Here is a 21,347-nt window from a genome sequence, read left to right as displayed (position 1 = left end):
CTCCCTGGAACTGTGCCTCTGGGGTCAACGCCGGAACATGTTCTTTTGGTCCTGTGATAAGTTGTTTAGGTCCCACCACTACTGGGGATGACTCAGGGGTTAACTTGACAGATTTCAAATTTTGCATTAGTGGCTCTGATTTCTCATATTGCATTCGTGGTCCTAAAGTCAACTCCAGGGATCCTCTTACTGAATATGGTGGTACTGGCATCGTCTCCTGGATATTTTCCACTTGAGACAATGCCAACCCAAAAGGTTCTGTGTTTTTGTATTCTGACTTTAGGGGTATCTCTGAAGGCTCAGTAACTTGAAGGTGTGGCTTTAGAGTCATTTCTGTAGATTCTGTAACTTGACCTGTTGGTTTTGGTGTTAATGCCACTTGGAGCAAAGCCCCAGAAAAGAGCCGTGCAGTTTCTGTATCTTGATGGCCTGGCCCCAGAGTCATCTCTGAAATATTCTGAAAACATGGCCTGGGCATCATCCCAGTAGTTCCTGTGACTTGCTCTGGGATTAATTTCACAGATTCCTCCTCTTCTGGCCAGGTCTCAGAAGCTAACTTTACGGATGCCGTGTCTGGACGCCGTGGTCTCGAAGTTGGACCCAAAGACGCCGTTGCTTGTAAATGTGGTTCCAAGCTTAGTTTCCTCGATTCAACATGTACGTGTGTTTCAGGAATCAACCTTTTCGATACTTCCAGTGGTACACTTAAATCCACAACTTTATTGCCATGCATTAACGGACCTAGAGTAAACTCCTCAGGTTTTGTACTTTGGGGCTGCGGTTCTGGGGTCAGTGGCCCAGATTTCACACCTTGATATTGAGGTTCTGGGGCCAACTTCTTATAGTTCATAAATTCTGAATACGGTCCTAGATCCAGATGAACAAACTTCATACTTTGGGACTCTGGGTTCAACACTTCTGGATTCATTCCTTGCATCTCTGATCCTGGTACTAACTCTGGAGATTCTTTTATTATGTGTTGAGGCGTTCGAGTCTCCAAGGCCTTTACGCCTTGGAGCATTGTCTCAAGAGCACCTTGGAATGGCACTGATTTTGCCTGCATAGATTCTGAAGTCTGGTTCAATGGCCCTGGAGTACTTAAAGATGATTGTGTCAACTCCAGAGATTCTTTCCTGTGGTGACAAGGGTTGGAAGTCAACTCTACTTCTGATCCTTGATATCCTGGCTCTGGGATCATTCCTGAAGATTCCAAAGCTTGATGCCATGGGGTTAATCCTTCAGGTTCTGTGGCTTGATGATTTGACTTGAGGTTCAGCTCTGCAGATTTTACTGCTTGAATGTGTGCCCTTGAGATCGGCTCCTCATATTTCATACTTTCCACCTGTGTTTCAGGAACCACATTTCTACATTCTACCATTTGAGGAAATTTCACACCTTTAAGCAATAGTACTGGGGCTGTCTCCTTAGATCTTTCATCTTGTAACCATGGCTTTGGGGCAAACTCCATGGATTTCTTCTCTCCCTGGGTTGGTCTTAGGATCAGCTCCACAGCTTTTGTATCTGAAAACTTCGGCGGTAGGGCCAAATGAACATATTCCAGACCTTGCAACTGTGGATTGTGGGTCATATCTAGGGATTTCCTATTTTGCAACTGTGGTGCCTGGGCTAACTCAGCAGATTTTCGACTTTGTTGTTGTGTTCCTAGGGTAAAATGAATAGATTTCACACCTTGAAGCTGAGACCCTGGTGCTAACTGTACAGAATTCCCACTTTTCAGCTGTGAAATAGGAGCCAACTCATTAGATGTTACAATCTGCAGTTGAAGTTCTGGGGCCAATTCTCTAGAGCTCACAGTTGGGATCAGCTGTCCATATTTCACCATCTGTGGGACCGAACCTGGAGTCATGTCTACAGATGTTACATTGTGCAGTGCTGGGGGTAACGTCATAGAATCCACAGTCGTAAGTTGTGGCATTGGCTTCTCCCCCAAATATTCTGCACCTGGAAGTAGAGACATGGTGGTCATTACTGCAGATTTTGTGACTTGATGCAGTGGCTTTTGGCTCATTTCCTTAGATGCTGTTCTTTGACCCAGTGATCTTGGGACTGTCCCTAAATGTTCCATTATTTGATGATGGGACAGTTTTGAATCAGTCAGATTTCTGGTTATGGGGTCAGAAGCTGACCCCATAGTTTCCATCATTTGATGGCTTTGCCTTGGACTCATCTCGGAAGATGCTAAGATCTGATGCCATGGGGTCAAACTTGGAGATTCCATGACTTGATGAGGTAGCCCTGGGGTTGATGCTGTAGTCTTTGTGCCTTGAACATGTGGTTGTGGAGTCAACTCCACAGAGTCTCGCACTTGAATCCATGACCCAGGAGTCAACTCCAGAGGTTTCTTGACTTGAGATACTGGCCTCGAGGTCAAATCCTGAGTTTCTGCAACTTGGGATTGTGGTCTTATGATCATTCCCATGGATGACCCCAGTGCTACTGGACTTACCTTTAAAGAACGTATGGATTGATGTGATGACATTGGAATCGTCCCTACTGATTCTGTGACTTTAAGTGGTCGCTTTGGAAGTAAACCCACAGATCCTACAACTCCAGGTGGACCAATAGTAGGAGGAGAGCTAGAAGATGTCAAACCAACTGATTGAGCTGCTCCTGGGGCCAAAGTTGCAATTTCAGACTGTGAATCTCCAGATTCTATAACATGTGACCGTGCTGGTGGAATTATTCCCACGAAATCCATAGCTTGTAATAGTGCCACTGGACTATGACTTGAATCCATGACTTGAAGCAATGCTGCAGGATTTACCGTCACATTATCTGTGACTTGATTCAGTGGGCTGGAGGTCATCTTGGATTCCATAACTTGATGCTGAGCACTTGGTTTAGTGACTTGATATGATGGTTTAGTGCTTACACTCACTTTTTTTGTCGTTTCCATTGGTTTCCCAACTTTGTCTGGTGGCTGTGTGAACAAGCCCACAGATTCTATCACTTCTGAATGTGATTCTGGAATCATCCCCATTGCATCCATGACTTGAAGTAATGCTAAAGGAGTTACCTTTATGCTCTCTGTAACTTGACATGGTAGCCCTGGGGTCAATTCCACATTAGTCATGTGGGACTTATGCTGCTGAATCCCTTTTTCCAGAGGACCTAGGACCCTCTGTTCTATATTAAGTTCTAGAACGTGTTTTGGCTGCTCCTGCAGTCCAGTGGTCTTCTCTGGAATTACGTCAGCTCCTAAACTTTTGGGAAGCGGAGTGCCCAATGATGTAGCTAAGGGCCTGGATTCAAGGATTTGCGGGCCATCCCCAAGTTGTGACTGCTTACCTGGGATAAGTGACTGTGAAATTTTTGTTTCTGTTCGATTTAATCCAGATTCCACTCCAATATTCACATGGAGCTGAAATGATGGACAGTTTGGGAATTTATTGTAGAGACTTTGTTCAGTGCTTTGATGAATAGGCATAGATACCTGGATTTGAGGTTTCTGTGCTTCGGGAACTCCTCCTTGTGCCTCAGTTAAATAATTCAGCATTGCCCATGACTCCCTCACCGGCAGAGGCACTGTTTGTTCCCTCAAAGTATAAACCTTCCAAGCCATATGTCCCTCTAACTCCCACCGAGCCAAAGGAGAGAGCAGGATTGGAGCCCACCCCGAGAACCGTGGTCTTGCCTTGGTGAAAATAAAATCTGGCCCACGATCCAATGTCAAATGACTCTTGCTCTCTCCCCCACTCTTTGTTTTTTCTTGTTGGCAGAGATCTGGGGATTCGAACACAGAGTTGATCAAAGAGTTTTGGGATCTTAAGGGTGAAAGAGCTGCCAAATTCTGTAAAAGTTCTGATTTCCCAAACTCTGAGAGCTGAAAAGGAGGCAGGGCTGTGCCCTGGTTCCTGAACATGGAAGACTGGTTTCTGGGTAAAATAGGTAAACTATGGCTCCGGATTTGCCGGGTTGTTCCTTTAGAAAAGACGGGAAGGTGGGACAGGCTGGAGTTGCTGCATAATGATCCGGAGGAGCTGCTGTCCTTAGGAGAATGTTTTGCCTTCTTACAGCCACAACAGGGTAGAACAGGCTCCTGAGGCACAAGCACAGAGGAGGTGGAGGAAGAAATGGTATCCTGTGATTCAGGCAAACAGAATTCCTTAAGAGCTGATCTAGGAAATAAAGAAAAGTTTCCATTTGCTTTGGGGCAGGAAAAAGTAGGAAAAGGGAAAGGTAATGGCTATTTCATATGTGAAATATTTTGTCCTGAGGGAGAACAATAACAACAAAAGAGGTTGTCTTCCCCAATCTCAATTACTTATGTAAAGAATTCCTCTATGAGGAGGAGAGGAAGGTATGGGTCTCCATTCCAATCAGAAATGATCCATGGACTAAACCTTTGGACCCAGAATTTATGCCCACCGCCCAAACTAAGTAAATAAGCAACCAACTAACAATCTCTTTTCCCTCTCTTTTTCCTTCCCTCTTTCCCTCTTTCCCACCTCCCTTCTTCGGTCTCTTCCACCCTCCCTCTTAAAAGTTCTACCACCTTTGGGGCATCTGGCTAGCTCGGTTGGTAGAGCATGCAATTCTTGATCTCTAGAATTCAATTCAATTCAAGTAGAGTTTACTTAAGACAAAAACAAAAACTTCCACCACCCAACCTCCTCCCAGAAACGACCTTCCCTGACCTTGCACATTCCAGATGTTGGAAGATCTGTTGAAGACTTCTCTCCATTGACCAGAATGCGTACTCCTGGGCCCATCCCATAGGGAGACCTGAAAATCTGGATACAAGAGTAGGTCAATGTCACTGAAGTGATATTAAAGTACTAGTAAGGAAACCAGTAAGAATAGTGACTTGACTTAGAAAAGGAACAGCTATCATTCTGAAGGAAGTAAAACAGTACTAGGTACCTTTCTCTTCACTCCTACAGAGCTTATCAGTAGAGTAAGCTGAAGAGAGGAGGAATAGATAGTGAAGGTCAACTCTACTCACTGTGTCCCATTAGCTTCGGAGCAGCTCATCCTAAGATTTTCTTCCCACTGGGAAGCTGGGAGCAGAGATAAAGAAGCTTTTAGCACCCTAATTGTTGATACCACCTCTACCTTGTTCCACCCCCTTGTTGTACACATAAGAAAACAAAGGTGAAACCATGCCTACGGGTCATTAAGTTAATTAGTGGTAGAGCTCAGACTTAACCCAGGGCTCAAGTTTTTATATTTTGAACTCTACTATGCTGCCTTCACCGTGGAGTAGATGAAGCTGTTGGAAAGAGCAGGAACAATCATGCGAGTAGGGAGTTGGAGTAGGGGAACCAAAGTTCATAACACATATTTTTCCCCCAAAGGATTCTATCCAGTGCCTATGACAGGGGAAAAAGTTATCGGAACTTCCTGCACCAAACATTAATCTCACCCAATTTCTTTCCTGATACTTTGAGTTCTACACAAAAGGAAAATTAGGCAAGAAAGCATGGGGAAAGGAAGCATAGGAAGAATTATCAATCTGTTTACATCTCTTTGGAAGTTGCTCAAAAGAATCTGGCATCTTTGGAGATGCTAGAAAGAATAAGCACATTTCTTTCATTTACATAATCCTTTTCCAATTCCCTCCCTCAACCTGTTATTAAAGTCTGGAGTCTTAAAGCAGACCCACAGTTGATTTGTCAGTAGCCTTGAGCTGAAGAATCAAGGATAGGATCTTTCTGACCTGTGAGTTTCTGCATCTTTTTGAATTTATGCTTCTTTGAAGTCTAGAGAGGCACAAAGAGAAAAGAATAAAATCAGAAAATGTTCTAGGTTAGAGAATCAAGAGCACATTTCCTCTTACAGACACAAATATTGATCCAGTTGGTGTCCATAACCACAGCACAACTGGCACCCCATTCATGTATTCATAGATCATTTAATGAGTGCTTACTAAGTTCTAGGCAGTAGCTTGGGTGCTAGGACTACAAAGGTAAATATGACCCCTGTATTCTGGGAATTCACATTAATAGGGAAAACAGATGTCTAAACACCTAAGTTATAATACAGTGTGGTAAATATAGAGCACATAAACCACATGTAAATAAATATAGAACAGAAACATCTAAATATATTAATAAATAAATTTAAATTTATAGGTATATTAATAAATAAATATATAACAGAAATATAAGCGTCAGAGAATAAAAGGACAGGGATTCACTGCCTGGGAGAGATGGGAAAAGTTACTCCAGAAGTGGCCAATTGTACTGGAGTCTGAAAAATCAGCAGAAAGTTTTTAGGTGAAAAAAGAGCATTCCAGGCAAGTCCAAAGCAACATCCCCAAGAAGATTATAAAGTCATGAGTGTCAGGTGCACATTTGCTAAGACAAAAGCTGAAAATAGAAGTGGAAGCCAGATTTTGCCAAATGATGGAATTTTTATTTTATCCTTTAGGGCAGAATTTCCCGATCAGTAACATAAACTCCTGAGTTTTTTGCAAGCACGTTCCAAGTCACTTTAAAGGCAGAATTACATTTGTTACCATTTCAAATAAAACAATTTTTATTTCTCCCTTTTGAATCATGACATCAGTCTCGGAGAGTGTATTACAAGAGCCTACATAATATTCATAGTATTGCCAAAATGTTTTAGCTAAACAATGTTGAATAAAAGTGTTAAAAGCAAAAATTCTCCCAAGAATCCTGGTTCAACATAAGAAAGTAAATCAATGTGATACACCACATTAATAACACAAAGGGGAAAAAGACTGGACAATTGGAGAAAAAGGATTGCCAAAATCCAACACCTATTCATGATTTAATAAAAAAAAATTAAAACACTTAACAAACTAGGGATAGAAGGGAATTTCCTCAATATAGTAAGGGGTATTAATGAAAAACCCATAGCTAATATCATTCTCAATAGTGAAAGCCTGACAGCTTTTCTTTTAAGGTAGTGAACAGACAAGGATGCTCAATTTCAGTACATTTCTTTTCTTTTCTTTTTTTTTTTTTTTACAGATTTTATTTATTTTATTTGACAGACAGAGATCACAAGTAGGCAGAGAGGCAGGCAGAGAGAGAGGGGAGGAAGCAGGCTCCCCACTGAGCAAAGAGCCTGATGCGGGGCTCGATCCCAGGACCCTGGGATTATGACCTGAGCGGAAGGCAGAGGCTTTAACCCACTGAGCCACCCAGGCACCCCTTCACTACTTTTCTTTAACATTGTGCTAGAAACTCCAACCAGAGCAATTAGGTAAGAAAAGTAAAACCATCCTTTCCTTTGAAGAGGAAAAGTTAAACAATCTCTATCTCTATTCACAGACACCATAATATCATAAAGAATACACACGCACACACACACACACACACACACACACACACAGAAACCCAATTAGAACTAATAAATGAATTTAGCAAAGTTACAGAATGCAGAATCAACACACAAAAATCAGTTGTTGTTGTTGTTGTTGTTGTTGTTTTTAAGTTGGCTCCATACTGGGCCCAATGGAGAGCTTGACCTCATGACGACCTAAGATCAAGATAAAGATCAATATCAAGACCTAAGCTGAGATCAAGAGTTGGATGCTTAGGGGTACCTAGGTGGTTCAGTCATCAAGCATCTGCCTTCTACTCAGGTCATGATCCCAGGGTCCTGGGATCAAGCCCCACATCTGGCTCCCTGCTCAGCTGGAAGCCTGCTTCTCCCTCTCCCACTCCCCCTGCTTGTGTTCCCTCTCTCACTGTCTCTCTCTCTCTGTCAAATAAATAAAATATTTTTAAAAATAAATAATTGAATTTAATTTTTTTTTTAAAAAGATTGAAAATAGAAACCCTGCCTAAGTTTCCAGCCTGCCTCAAGAATTTGGGATTTATCAGCCTCCAGAAATATATTAATACCAGCTAATTTTTCAATCTCCCCCCCAACTCTGTGTGTGTGTGTGTGGGGGGGGGATCTGGTGTTTGTCCCAGACTCCTGACACAGAGCATCAAAAACACTGGGGGGGCACCTGGGTGTCTCAGTGGGTTAAAGCCTCTGCCTTCGGCTCAGGTCAATATCTCAGGGGTTCTGGGATCGAGCCCCGTATCGGGCTCTCTGCTCAGCAGGTTCCTCCTCTCTCTCTGCCTGCCTCTCTGCCTGCTTGTGATCTGTCTGTCTCTGTCAAGTTAATAAATAAAATCTATTAAAAAAAAAAAAAGCGGTCTGGTGAGACACTTGTCTGGTGCTTTGTTTAAAAAAAAAACACTGGGAATTTCCTGAGTGATAGGAATGCCTTGGTTATGCTAATGAGGTAGAAAAGAAAAGTTATTTCTCCCTTTACTTTGGGAGGCTGACTTAACCTTGATTCTAGAATCTGATCAAGACATTATTAGAAAGGAAAATTCACAGGTCAATCTCTTTCATGGAAACAGACGCAAAATTCCTAAACTTAATATTGGCAAACTTGATCCAACAATATATAAAAAGGATCATGAATAGTGTCACAAACATGTTATATCTGTTTCAGGAATTCACAGTTGGTTTAATACTTTAAAAATTCATTGTATTTCAGCACTTTAATAGAATAAACAAGAAAAATCCTATGAACTTCTCAATAGAGGCAGAAAAAGTGCTTGATAAAATTCAACACCCATTCATGCTAAAATTCTTAGCAACCAGAAGTAAAAGGGAGCTTTCTTCATCTGCTAAACAATATTTACAAAAGCCACACAGCAAACATTATGCATAAATGGTGAGTTAAAGAAAACCTTCCTCTACATAAAGAAAGAAGACAAAAATCCCCACTATCTACTGAACACAGTACTGGGAATCTTACTCCATGCAACAAAGCAAGGAAAAGAAATAGAAGTCATAGGATTAGAAAAGAAGAAATAAAGTTATCATATGCAGACAATGGGACTGTGTAGGGAATCACAAAATGCCTTTGGAAAAGCATCTACCGATCCATTTTTAGGATTGATAAGCAAATTAAGCAAGACTTTTAATAAAAGGTCAATATAGGAAACCCCCCCCTTTTGTTTTTAAAAAGTCCATTTTATTTTGAGGTATTTATTATTATTTTTAAAGATTTTATTTATGGGTGCCTGAGTGGCTCAGTGGGTTAAGCCTCTGCCTTCAGCTCAGGTCATGATCTCAGGATCCTGGGATGGTGGCCCACATCAGGCTCTCTGCTCGGCAGGGAGCCTGCTTCTCCTCTTTCTCTCCCCTCTGCCTGCCTCTCTGCCTACTTGTGATCTCTGTCTGTCAAATAATTGAATAAAAAGAAATCTTTAAAGATTTTATTTATTTATTTGAGATAGAGACAGTGAGAGAGAACATGAGAGGAGAGAAGATCAGAGGGAGAAGCAGACTCCCCATGGAGCTGGTAGCCTGATGCGGGACTCAATTCCGGAACTCCAGGATCATGACCTGAGCCAAACGCAGTTGCTTAACCAACTGAGCCACCCAGGCACTCTATTTTGAAGTGTTGACATAATTTAGAAAATGACATTTTTTTTTTAAGATTTTTTAAAAAATAATCTCTACATCCAGTGTGGGGCTCAAACTTACTATCCCAAGATCAAGAGTCACATGCTCTACTGACTGAGCCAGGCAGGTGCCCCTAGAAAATGGCATTTAATGACCAGACCTGGTGGCTCAGTGTGTTAAAGCCTCTGCCTTCGGCTCAGGTCATGATCCCAGGGCCCTGGGATCGAGCCCCGAATTGGGCTTTCTGCTCAGCGGGGACCCTGCTTCCCCCCCTCTCTCTCTCTGCCTACTTGTGAACTCTGTCTGCCAAATAAATAAATAAAATATTTTAAAAAGTAATAATAATAATAAAATAAAATACCAGAATTGTGTCCCTCCTAATAATCATCATGACCTTTGAAATTGTCTCCCATCCCTCCAAAGTAATTCTGATAAGTCTTAGATCCAACTTACCCATTTAAAGAAATAGAGAAGAAAAATGGAACATATTAAATAACAACATGAGTATTTAATCAGTAAAATCTTGCATGCAAAACTCTAGAGGACAAATGATCCATTTCTTTAACATATAAATGGAAAGAATAAAAGAAAGATATGGAGGTAGGGAATCTACAAATTGTAAGGAAATTAAACACACCAACCAATCTCAATATGTGAACCTTATTTAGATCTTGAGTCAAACAGACTGTCAAAAATGATTTTTATCATTTATGATACTTTTGGTATTTGAATACTGATGGATATTTGATGGTACTCAAAGATGATTGTTAAATTTTTAGGCATATAATGATACTGTGATTAAGTATTTTCTCTTAAAAGAGTCTTTACCTTTTAGAAACACGCATTTAATTAGGAATGAAATTATGTTACCCGACATTTGCCTTGTCAAAAAATGTGGGTTATGGAATCACGAAGATTCATTATGCACTTTTTTAAAAGATTTATTTTTTTATTTATTTGACAGACAGAGATCACAAGTAGGCAGAGAGGCACGCGGGGGTCAGGGGTGTAGGGAGCAGGCTCACTGCTGAGCAGACAGCCCGATGCAAGGTTCGATCCCAGGACCCTGAGATCATGACCTGAGCCAAAGGCAGAGGCTTTAACCCACTGAGCTACCCAGGTGCCCTTGAGCCACCGTTTTTGCCTTCAGATGCCCAAGATGAAAAGCAACAGTTACTCCCATGGTTTAAGAACCTAACCATCTGGGCACTTGGGTGGGTCAGTTGGTTGAGTGTCTCTTGATTTGGGCTCGTGTCCTGATCTGAGAGTCATGGGATCAAGCCCCACATTGGGCTCCATGCTCAGTGGGAAACCGACTTGAGGTCTCTCTCTCTCTCTCTCGCCCCCTCACTGCCCCTCCTCACTGCTTGCGCACACGCTCTCCCCAAATAAATAAAAATAAAATCTTTGTTTTTTAAAAAAGGACATGACCTTCCACCATTTGGGATAAACTGCCAAAGCTCCAGAACTCCCATACAGTACAAAGGTTGGGGGAGGAAAAACGGACCCTGGGCTTTTTAGCCAACCTAGGTCATAGGAGGCTTAAAGCAGATTATACTCAATGTAGACAAGGAACTATATTTGCCCTTTCTTATATCTAAGTGTTCTGGAACAATGCACACCTGTTAAAGTCAATGAACTTTCATGCCTCACCTGTTACATGGGGGAAAGTGGGCATTCGTCTTTTCCTCTTAAAGATGTTAAAATGAACTTTCCAACTTTAAAAAACATGCTGCTTTAAAATGAAAATATTATATACCTAATGTCACTTATCATGTATTATGAAAAAGAGATAAAGTGATGTATAAATTCCCAAGGGGTTGACAAATTTTGACAATGAAAGTTTTCAGGGTCCAAACAGGCTGGGAAAAGCTGCTGCAGGTGGTGGGGTGCTGAGAGATTTTGTTTGTTGGTTCAGTCAGTTTTGGCGAGTGACACAGTCAGCCGTGGGAAGCTCTGTGCGTGTGGTTTCTCTTCCATAAAGCCAGGGCTATGTTCTATGCTCTAGGCTGGAAAAAGTTGGTAGGAGACCAGCCAGCATACCATAAATAGATGAAGTCCTAGTGAGGACAGTAATACTCAAGTGGGATTGCTGTGTTTGAGAGATGTTTATGAGAAGAAAAAACACTGAAAGGAACTTTGTGGCCAAATATGTTGATAACTAGATCTACCTCCAAGATCTAGAGTATAGGCTAATGCTGTCCAATAGAATTTTCTATGATGATGAAATATCCAAGATCTGCTCTGTCCAATGTGATAGCATCTAGCCACATGTGATACTTGAAACGTCCACAGTGCGAGTAAGGAACTGAATTTTAAATTGTATGTAATTTTGGTTAATTTAAATTTGAATGGCGCCACGTGGCCAGTGGATACCGGACTGGGTAGCACAGGTCTAGACAATTAATTTGAGCGGCAAGGTGAACATCTCTGCATAGATTTTACAAGCACTTCAAATGGTAGAGTTCATTTTCAGCCTCCTACCACACAACTTCTGCCTAATGTTTCCTATGTTGTTCAAAATGCCATCATCTTGTCAGTCACCCAGGGTTAAAATTGAAAAGTCATGTATTCATTTCACAGACACCCAGGGAGCACTTACTAAATGTCAGGGAACATTTTTCACGCAACTAGAACAATCATAAAATTTGTACAGAACCACAAAAGATCCCAAACTGCCAAAACAATCATAGGGGAGGAAAAAAACACATCTGGAGGGGTCACAATCCCAGATTCCAAGGTATACTACTACAAAGCTATAACAATCAAAATAGTATGGTACTGGCACAAAAACAGGCACACAGATCAATGGAACAGAATAGAAAGTCAGAAATAAACCCATGATGATATGGTCAATTAATCTTTGACAAAGGAGGAAATATGTGATGGGAAAAAGTCTCTTCAACAAATGGTGTTGAGAACACTGACCAGCTACATGCAAAAGGATGAGATTGGACCATTTTCTTACAACATACACAAAAATAAACTCAAAACAGGTAAAGGACCTCTATGTGTGACCTGAAACCATAAAAATCCTGGAAGAGAGCGCAGGGAGTAAGATCTCTGACATTGGCCACAGCAACATATTTCTAGATATGTCTCCTGAGGCAAGGGAAAGCAAAGCAGAAATAAACTGTTAGGACTACACCAAAACTAAAAGCTTCTGCACAGCACAGGAAGCAACCAACAAAACCAAACAACAACTTACTGAGTGGGAGAAGATATTTGCTAATGACATATCCGATAAAGGGTTAGTATCCAATAGAGAGAGAGAAATTACACAATTCAACACCCCAAAAACCAAGTAATCCAATTAGAAATGAGCCGAAGAGAGGTGCCTGGGTGGCTCAGTCAGCGAAGTGTCCGACTCTCTGTCTCAGCTCAGGTCGTGATCTCAGAATCATGAGATCAAACCCCACGTTGGGTTCCACACTCAGGGCTGAGTCTCCTTGAGATTCTCTCGCTCGCCTTCTGCCCATCCCCCACACTCGTGTTCTCTCTCTCTCTCTAAAATAAATAAGTAAAATAGTTTTAAAAATTTAAAATAGAATTATATTATCCAGTAATTGCATTATTGGATATTTACCCAGAAACTTTGAAAACACTAATTCAAAAGGATATAGTACCACTATGTATATAGCAGCATTATTTTTTTAAAAGATTTTATTTATTCAATTGACAGAGAGAGAATGGATGAGTGAGGCGGAGGGACAGAGGGAGAGAGAGAAGCAGGCTCCCCCTGAGCAGGGAGCCTGACACGGGGCTTGATCCAGGACCCCAGATTCATAATCTGAGCCGAAGGCAGACACTTAACCAACTAAGCCACCCAGGTGTCCCCAGAGTAGCATTATTTACAAAAGCCAAATGATGGAAGGATCCAAGTGTCCACTGACAGATGAATAAATAAAGAATATGTGATACACACACACACACAAACACACAATGGAATATTGTTCAGTCATAAAAATGAATGAAATCTTGAAAAAAATGAACGAAGCCTTGTCATTTGCAACAACGTGCATGGATCTAGAGAATATAACGCGAGGTGAAATAAGCTGGTCAGAGGAAGACAAATTCCTCGTGATTTCACTCACATGTGGAATTTAAGAAACAAAACAAATGAACAAAGGAAAAACAAAGAGAGAAATCAAAAGAGAGACTCAAGTACAGAGAACAAACATGGTTCCCTGAGGTGGGGGGTGGGGGATGGGTGCACGGGATTAAGAGTACACTTATCTGGATAAGCACTGAGTGATGTATAGAATTGTTGATTTACTATATTGTACACCTGCAACTAATATAACACTGTATGTTAACTATACGGCAATTAAAATTATAAAATTATAAAATAATATACAAATTTCCTTTCTTTAAAAAAAAATGTGACAAGGCACGTGGGTGGCTCAGTGGGTTAAAGCCTCTGCCTTTGGCTCAGGTCATGATCTTAGGGTTCTGAGACCCAGCCCAGCATGGGGCTCTCTGCTCAGCAGGGAGCCTGCTTCCTCCTCTCTCTCTGCCTGCCTCTCTGCCTGCTTGTGATCTCTGTCTGCCAAATAAATAAATAAAATCTTAAAAAATAAGTAAATAAATAAAATCTTAAAATAAAAAAACCTTTGGGCATAATTATTTTTTTTTAAGATTTATTTATATTTGAGAGAGAGAGAGCGTGGAGCAGGGGGAGGGGAGGGAGAAAGGAGGAAGGGAGAGAGCCAGACTCCCTGCTGAGCGCAAGGCAGGTCACAGGGCTTGATCTCATAATCCTGAGATTATGACCTGAGCCTAAATCAAGAGTCAAAGACCAACTGAGCCACCCAGGTGCCCCCTGACATCTTCCCATTGCATATAGAATGGATATATATATATACATATACATACATATATTTATGTATGTATGAACTCTTCAGCCTGGCATTGAAAGCCCTCTACAATGTCACCTCTGTCAATTTTCCAGATTTTTCTGTCACTGACCTCCCTATACTGCTACCTTCCAACCACATAGGTGTCCTCTCTTCAAACATATCCAACACTCTTCAGTTTCCCCCGCTTTTCCCCAATCCATTCCTTCCAACTGGAAAGTTGTCCCTACTGTCTTCCATCCACCCTATCCATGTCCAAAGCCCTTCCCTTCTTCTGAAGCACAATTCAATCCTGAGCTCCCCCAGAGGCATTTTCTAGATCCCCCTGCTTCAAAAGACTGCCTCCAACCCCTTCAGCACTATTTATACTTCTACTAACTCTTATCATTTTCTCTTTCATTATGTATATATCCATCTCTCCCCCCAGGTTCGCCTAGAGCTCCTAGAGGGTGCGGTTGGGGTTTTATTTTTCCTCAATGTCTAGTGCGCCACCATACATAATAGGAGCTCAAGGTTTGCTGAAATAAACTGAAAGGAACAGGACTGAGCATGATTGACACTTCTAGGAAGACATCCATAGGCACTGTCTCAACTCCCCTCTTCCCCCACCCAGTTCCTCCCCTGGCCCAAGAGGTAGGCGTTTCCAGTGCTTCAGAGGCAGGGACGGGGAGCAGTGGATTTCCAGGGAAGGTTGCATCACATACCTCTGAGGCTCTCTTGGCTGCCTCCTGTTCCCTGCTCTGTTTTCCAGAGAAGAGCAGCCAAAGCCTCCAAAGGAATAAACCAAGTAGTAGTAGAAGGCTGACACATGACGGAGGAGGTATGGCCAGCCGCCAAATCGGTGCCATTTCTCAACCCCCTGACTCTCTCAGCCAAACAATATTACTCCTCAAGGCTGTGACTCCATATGACAGCACAATGGCCATTGCAATGTCAACCTGACAGGGCCCAGCCAATGTGCGAGCTGCTTGGGTCTCTTCTCTGAGATGTGTCCATCAGAGGCCCCTTCCTGCAGCTGCCCATGGGCTCTGCCTTGGCAGCCAATGCTCAGGGAAGACCTCCTTTAGCATTCTACTAGGATTGGGTTGGCCAAGTTGGCATAGAGAGTATGGAGGGAAGATTTCAAAGGAGCAGCCCCTCCAAAGGGCTTATCTTGTCCTATAAGCATCTTCTCTGGAACCTTTCACTCTCTAGAGGTCCAGGTCTGCTGTCCTATGTTCCCAACCACAAATTAGAATACTGAGGCAAGTACATTTAGGAAACTTAGGCTATCGTAAGTACAGATACTATCAGGAAATGTGATTATACATGGTTTCCTAACTCCAAAGATTGACACATTTCTTAGCTGCTATAGTATTGAAACAGAGATGAGATGTCACTTAGGGAAATTAAATGATCTTAGAGGATCACTCAGCTCTAAAATCCATAGTCTCATTTTCCAGAAGATTTATTATGTCATTACACCCAGAGTTATCTGGATTCTCTATGGTTAATTCCCTGTAAACAAAATTTACAAAGAATCAAATTATGCTGTAGTAAAAATGAATAAAATTGACCAGGTTTTTTTTTTTTCTTGTAGGAATGTTAATTGGAAGATCAATTCAATTAAATAGCTATTGAATAGCAGGCACTGTTTCTGAAAAAGACAATGATGGTATCTCACCTCACAGAATTTTCAACTCACTGGGGAAGACCAAGTAATGTTCTCAGGAAGCCCATCATCAAGGAAGTGGTTAAAAAACACATGATATGTCCAGATTATGAAAGACTTTGCAGTCATATAAAGATTATAAAGAATGATACTTGATAGGCTGAGCACACCTTCCGAGGCAGATTACTAGTATATGCCAGCCTGATGTTCTAAGGTTAAGCTTCGAGGTACAGTTTTGGTTCTTAGAACACGTGTGTACAATTTGACAAACACTTATAAAAAGGATTTTATTTATTTATTTGAGAGAGTGAGAGAGAGAGAGGAGTCTCTAAGCAGGGGGAGGGGCAAAGGGAGAGGGAGAAGCAGGCTTCCCACTGAGCAGAGAGCCAGACACAGGGCTTAATCCCAGGACCCCAGGATGGTGACCTGAGTCAAAGTCAGATGCTTAAGCAACTGAGCCACCCAGGTGCCCCACTTTTTTCTCTATGTGTTTAAAAATGTAGTCTTTCAGGGTATCTGGGTGGCTCTGTGGATTAAGCCTCTGCCTTCAGTTCAGATCATGATCTCAGGGTCCCGGGATCGATCCCCGCACCAAGCTCCCTGCTCACTGGGGAGTCCGCTTCCCTCCCTCTCTCCCTGCCTCTCTGCCTACTTGCGATCTCTTTCAAATAAAGAAATAAAATCTTTTTAAAAAATATATTTCTTGTGTCTTGAATATTCACTCACCATTATGTTCGAGTTTTGTGATCTCTGTCAAATAAATAAAATATTTTTAAAAAATGATGATATGGATATATTTATACGGAAAAGTGTTCTTATTTTTCAGTGAAGAGAAGCAAGTTAAAAACAGCATGGCAAGGATGGTCCTATTTTTGTATAAGTATATTTAAACACTTACACATGCATAAAAAAGCCTAGAGGGACATTCTCCAAAATTTGTCTAAGTGGTTTTTTGGAAGAAGGGTGGGTTTTTTTGTTTTTTGTTTTAAACAGATTTTATTTATTTATTTGACAGAGAGATCACAGGTATGCAGGGAGGCAGCAGAGAGAGAGAGGAGGAAGCAGGCTCCCTGTGGAGCACAGAGCCAGATGCGGGATTCTATCCCGGGACCCTGAGATCATGACCTGAGCCAAAGGCAGAGGCTTTAACCCACTCAGCCATCCAGGCACCCCATTCTAAGGATATGTTTTTAAAATGGGACACTGGATGTTTTGTTTTCATAACATTAAAAAAAAAAAAAAGCATTTGTATCTGAGATTTATTCTTTTCCTTGGCACAGTCAAGGTCGAATTTAAGGAATATGAGCAATCCCTTAGATCCTTTAGTCTCCTGAAAACACTGGGGCTCAGTGAGCCCACTGAGCCACCCAGACGCCCCTAGAAGAAGGTTCTTATGGATGCTTTTCTCCTTTTGATTTCTGTATTTTCCAAAGTGTTTACAATAAAAATATTGCTACTATAATTATAATTTTCTTTAAAAACACAGATCTTTTTCAAAGATCACAGGATAACATTCCCTACTATATCCCCTATCCCTGGAATAGGACCAGGCACGTGATAGGTACATAATGAATGAATGAGTAAAAGAATCTGGCTCAATTCATGGATATGGTGGAAATTTGTACTGTAAAGTGAAATAAACCACAGACGTAGAGTCACAAGGCCAGGGTTCCAGTCCTGGATCCTGCTTTAGCCACGTGGCTGTGATTACAATGCTTTAATCTCTTAGTTTCAGCCTCTTTATCTGAGATGGGGGGAATAACCTACATCCTACATCCCTTATGAACCCATTATGAGAAATGATATTATAAATGAAATAGTTTGTAAAGTACAGAGTCCTACGTGTGTATTAGGTATGATGACGGCACAGTGGAAGCTGGAAGAGGCATCTCACATCAAGGAGGGTTCTAGACAATGTGGGTTTCATCGGAGAAGATTTCTCAGGAGATGCGAGATGTCAAAGGAGACAACGAATGTGGAAAGTATGCCAAAAAATAGAGCTGTGACCAATGAACACCATTTGGAAGGGAAGACAAAGGTACGCACTGGAAGGAGCATGGACCCCCTGGCTCAGGGAGAAGGGCTTCCTTTGAGTTCTGAGTGCAGGTAAGAAAGCATGGCAGCTGTTTGGTCAAGTCAGGAAGCTTCCTGGAAGAGGTGATCTGAATAATGGATGAGACCACATCTCTCCAGCGCAACCCTTCAGGGCCCTGACGGTGCCCTGTGGATGGTGGGCAGGAGTTAGGTGAGAAAACCGAGGAACCACAGATGCAAAACTGCTTTCTTTCTTGGGCCACAAAGCACAGCTGAACTAATATTCAGATGTCCCAGTGCCCTCTCCAGACCAAAATGCAAAGTATATCCAAATTGATAATTATTGCTATGATTATTTCCACTGCTTGTACTGATAATGTCTTGCTAAAGCATTATCAGTGCTTCAGTAGTGAAATTATAATTAGTAAAATTATAATTACAAATATAATCAATTATAATTAGTGAAAACTAGGGAAATTATCATTTCATGATATTACAGACAATATCTGTATTTTGTCTGCAGTGAATTCAGCATAGTGACCTTGCAAGGATATACCTTAAAGACTTTTGTATGGTGAGGATGACTATAACATCAACAATGAACCTGAAACAAGGGACAAATGAGTATCTGTCAGGTGACTGGTGGCCTGGCCTGTCTTTTTCATATATTCCTGGAGAGAACTGAGCCACTTCCTTGGAAACACTGACCAGTGACCCAGTAACACAAGAACTTGCCCAGCTGGCTTTCTGGGAGTCCAACAAAGCTTTCCACCCTCCAGCCTTGAGGTTTGTTTGGTTGTATTTTGTTGTTGTTGTTTTGTTTTGTTTTTAGATTTTATTTATTTATATGCCAGACAGAGATCACAAGTAGGTAGCGGTAGGGGGCAGCAGGCTCTCTGCTGAGGAGAGAGCCTGATACAGAACTCAATCCCAGGAGCCTAAGATCATGACCTGAGCCAAAGGCAGAGGCTTAACCCACTGAGCCACCCAGGCACCCCAGCCTTGAGTTTTCTAATTTCTGGAACCCTTGCCCCTCTAAGTCCCTCAGCACAGAGAACACCCTCTCATTCCCCATACCTGGAAGAAGTTCCCTTCGTATTCGAAGAAAAGCAGTGGCCACGTGATGCGGATGATGGAGGGAAGAGCTTCCTCAGAGGGGTCTGGAGAAACAGAGAGAGAATGAGCCAGAGCAGCATCCCCAGGAAGGCCTTGCTGTAACTGCCACCCCAGGTTCCGTCCCCAAGGCTGGACCCTCACCGGCAGGGTCTGCCCCACGGTGCTATGCGCCAGGGCCTGGATGTGGGCCGTCTTCTCCTTCACCTGCTCCAGGAGCGCCTGCACCTCCGTGAGGTTGTCTAGGAGAGGGGAGGGCGCCAGAGAGGAAAGCTGTTCTTCCTGTTCCCTGTGGTCCTGTCAGGACATGCGCCCCTCTCCCTCCCTCGGAGCAGGTGCTTTAAGACCCAGAAAAATGACAGCTCCCCTGAGTCACTCCCCTGCCTCCCTCTGCTCACCCCACCGCTCCTGCCTTCCCTCTCACCATCCAGGGTGAAAATGAAGACCACGGTGTCGATTTCTGTGAGGGATGGCAAGATGCACGTCAGGAAGTCCTCTTGGGAGAAGGAGAACTGGGGACCCTGGGCACGAGAAAATGGGGGGCCCCCTCCCATGAAGAACTCCCACCCACAGACCTGCGGACCACAGAGGGCCTCACAGGACCTCTCACACAGCGTGTTTGTACACAGATGGAAGAACCGAGGTTCAACGAGGTCAAGTGTTTTGCCCAAGATGATGCAGCAAGTTGAGGGAAGAGCCCTGGACTAGAGCCAGCTTTAGAGGGAGAATCCAGAACCTTCCGCCCTCTCTGTGCTTCCCCAAAGCCTCCCGACCTCTAACCCATATTCCCTTCCCTGGACTGTCTGCCTGCTCTCCTCCCCCACCTGTCCCCAGCGCCCCTCACCTCCCACTCCCTGCACACCTGTCACCTTCACAACCTGCCCCATGTCCCGTCATACACTCGCCCCCGTGGAGGAGCTCAGTCCTCTGGTTAAACATGTCACTCTGATCACCAGTGAGAAAGCCGCGGATATCTCGGTAGTCTGGAACGTTTAAGGACAGGGAGAAAGGAATGATGGGCTTTATAGGAAAGATTGATTCTAGGCTTGGGGGAACGTTCATGGGTCTTGAAGGAAAGTGCCCAGAGGGGTGGCGGGTGAGGTGTCACACACATGGGAGGCCACAGCTAAGCGGGGCTGGGAGTTGAGGAACCAAGTCCTGAGTAGGGGTTCACAGCAAGGAGCATTTGACTGAAATGCCTATTCAAATAGGACAGTCTGGACATCGAATGAGGAACCCCCATGGGCTGCGGATGGGGGTAGGATATCAGTTAGCATTCAGGAGGAGCCAGGAAGAAAGTCTAGACTGGGGTCCCACCGGCACCAAAGCTGTGGATACACTCCACTCCATCCATGATAGCCATGATGCCCAGGGTCTGCCAGCCAACCAGGTACACACGGCCTTTTTCCTCCAGGCTGAGCACGGGCCAGAAATCAGGACACGAGAGGAGACACGGCAGTGAGAAAAGATCAGGGATCAGAGCAAGATGCACACGGCCAAGCACAGGTGCAAACCAACAGAAAGGTTACCGCGCCATCCACGCAACCTCCCCACTCCTAATACGTTTCCACACACCTGATGCTGGCTTGCATCGTCAGGGCAGCGATCTTCGGGCTTTGACTCTAGGTCACCTGATGAGCCCGCTCTAATGTCCGCAGGATTTCCAGAAGGCACTTGGGAGAAAGGCCACCAGCTCCAGGGGCGGGCCCAGGGCCCCCTCCAGACAGCATGGGTACCCAGCCCTGCCCAGGGGAAGGCACAATTCCCTGACAACTAAGTTCTGCTGGTCCCTAGCGGAGGTGCGGGGAGTCCTGTCAGAACGCAGGGCAGAGGACAGAAAGGACTTCCGTGAGCAGAACACAAGACCCAACCGAGGCCGAAGGACATGAAGAGAGCGGGGCGAGGAGGACGGGCTCGGAGCGGACGGGGAGGTCAGCGGGGATTCTGGGAGCCAGGCCAGAGACACAGGCCCCCGCAGAAGGAGTTCTTCCTGCACGACCTGGGCCAAAGACTCTCTGAAACGAGGTGAGCTTTCGGTGTCCCAGGTGGGCTCAGGGATTAGGTGTCCCTGTGGGCACAGAGATCAGTGGGACCTGAGGAGCCCAGGGTCCCCAGGAAACAAGTGAGACTTTTGTGCTAAGAAACCCAGGCCAGCTCTTTTCCCACGGCCCAGGGTGCGGTGGCGGTGGGACTGGCCCTGAAATGAGCATCCACTGCGGCACATACATTTTTGGTGAAGGAGAGTCCTCCATTAAAAGGAGCAGGGTTAACAGTATCTCAGACTC

The 21,347-nt window shown here is 43.5% G+C and overlaps 1 protein-coding gene and 1 pseudogene across 1 annotated transcript; both read right to left on the bottom strand.

Moving 5' to 3' along the window:
* Positions 1-2,135: 2,135 nt before the first annotated feature.
* Positions 2,136-5,120, bottom strand: LOC131808450 (uncharacterized). Its single transcript, XM_059134382.1, has 3 exons — positions 4,659-5,120; positions 3,102-4,139; positions 2,136-2,283 (listed from the first exon to the last, which is right to left on the bottom strand). Exons 1-3 carry the CDS (start codon positions 4,736-4,738, stop codon positions 2,136-2,138), a joined length of 1,266 nt encoding a protein of 421 aa, XP_058990365.1. The 5' UTR covers positions 4,739-5,120.
* On the bottom strand, positions 4,963-20,599 carry LOC131808449 (glucokinase regulatory protein-like; annotated as a pseudogene).
* Between the last annotated feature and the right edge of the window lie 748 nt (positions 20,600-21,347).

The sequence above is a fragment of the Mustela lutreola genome, chromosome 9 (genome assembly GCF_030435805.1).
Source record: "Mustela lutreola isolate mMusLut2 chromosome 9, mMusLut2.pri, whole genome shotgun sequence".
NCBI classification, from domain to species: domain Eukaryota; kingdom Metazoa; phylum Chordata; class Mammalia; order Carnivora; family Mustelidae; genus Mustela; species Mustela lutreola.
Note: the sequence above shows the minus strand (reverse complement) of the source record. Positions and strands in the feature narration are given on the sequence as shown.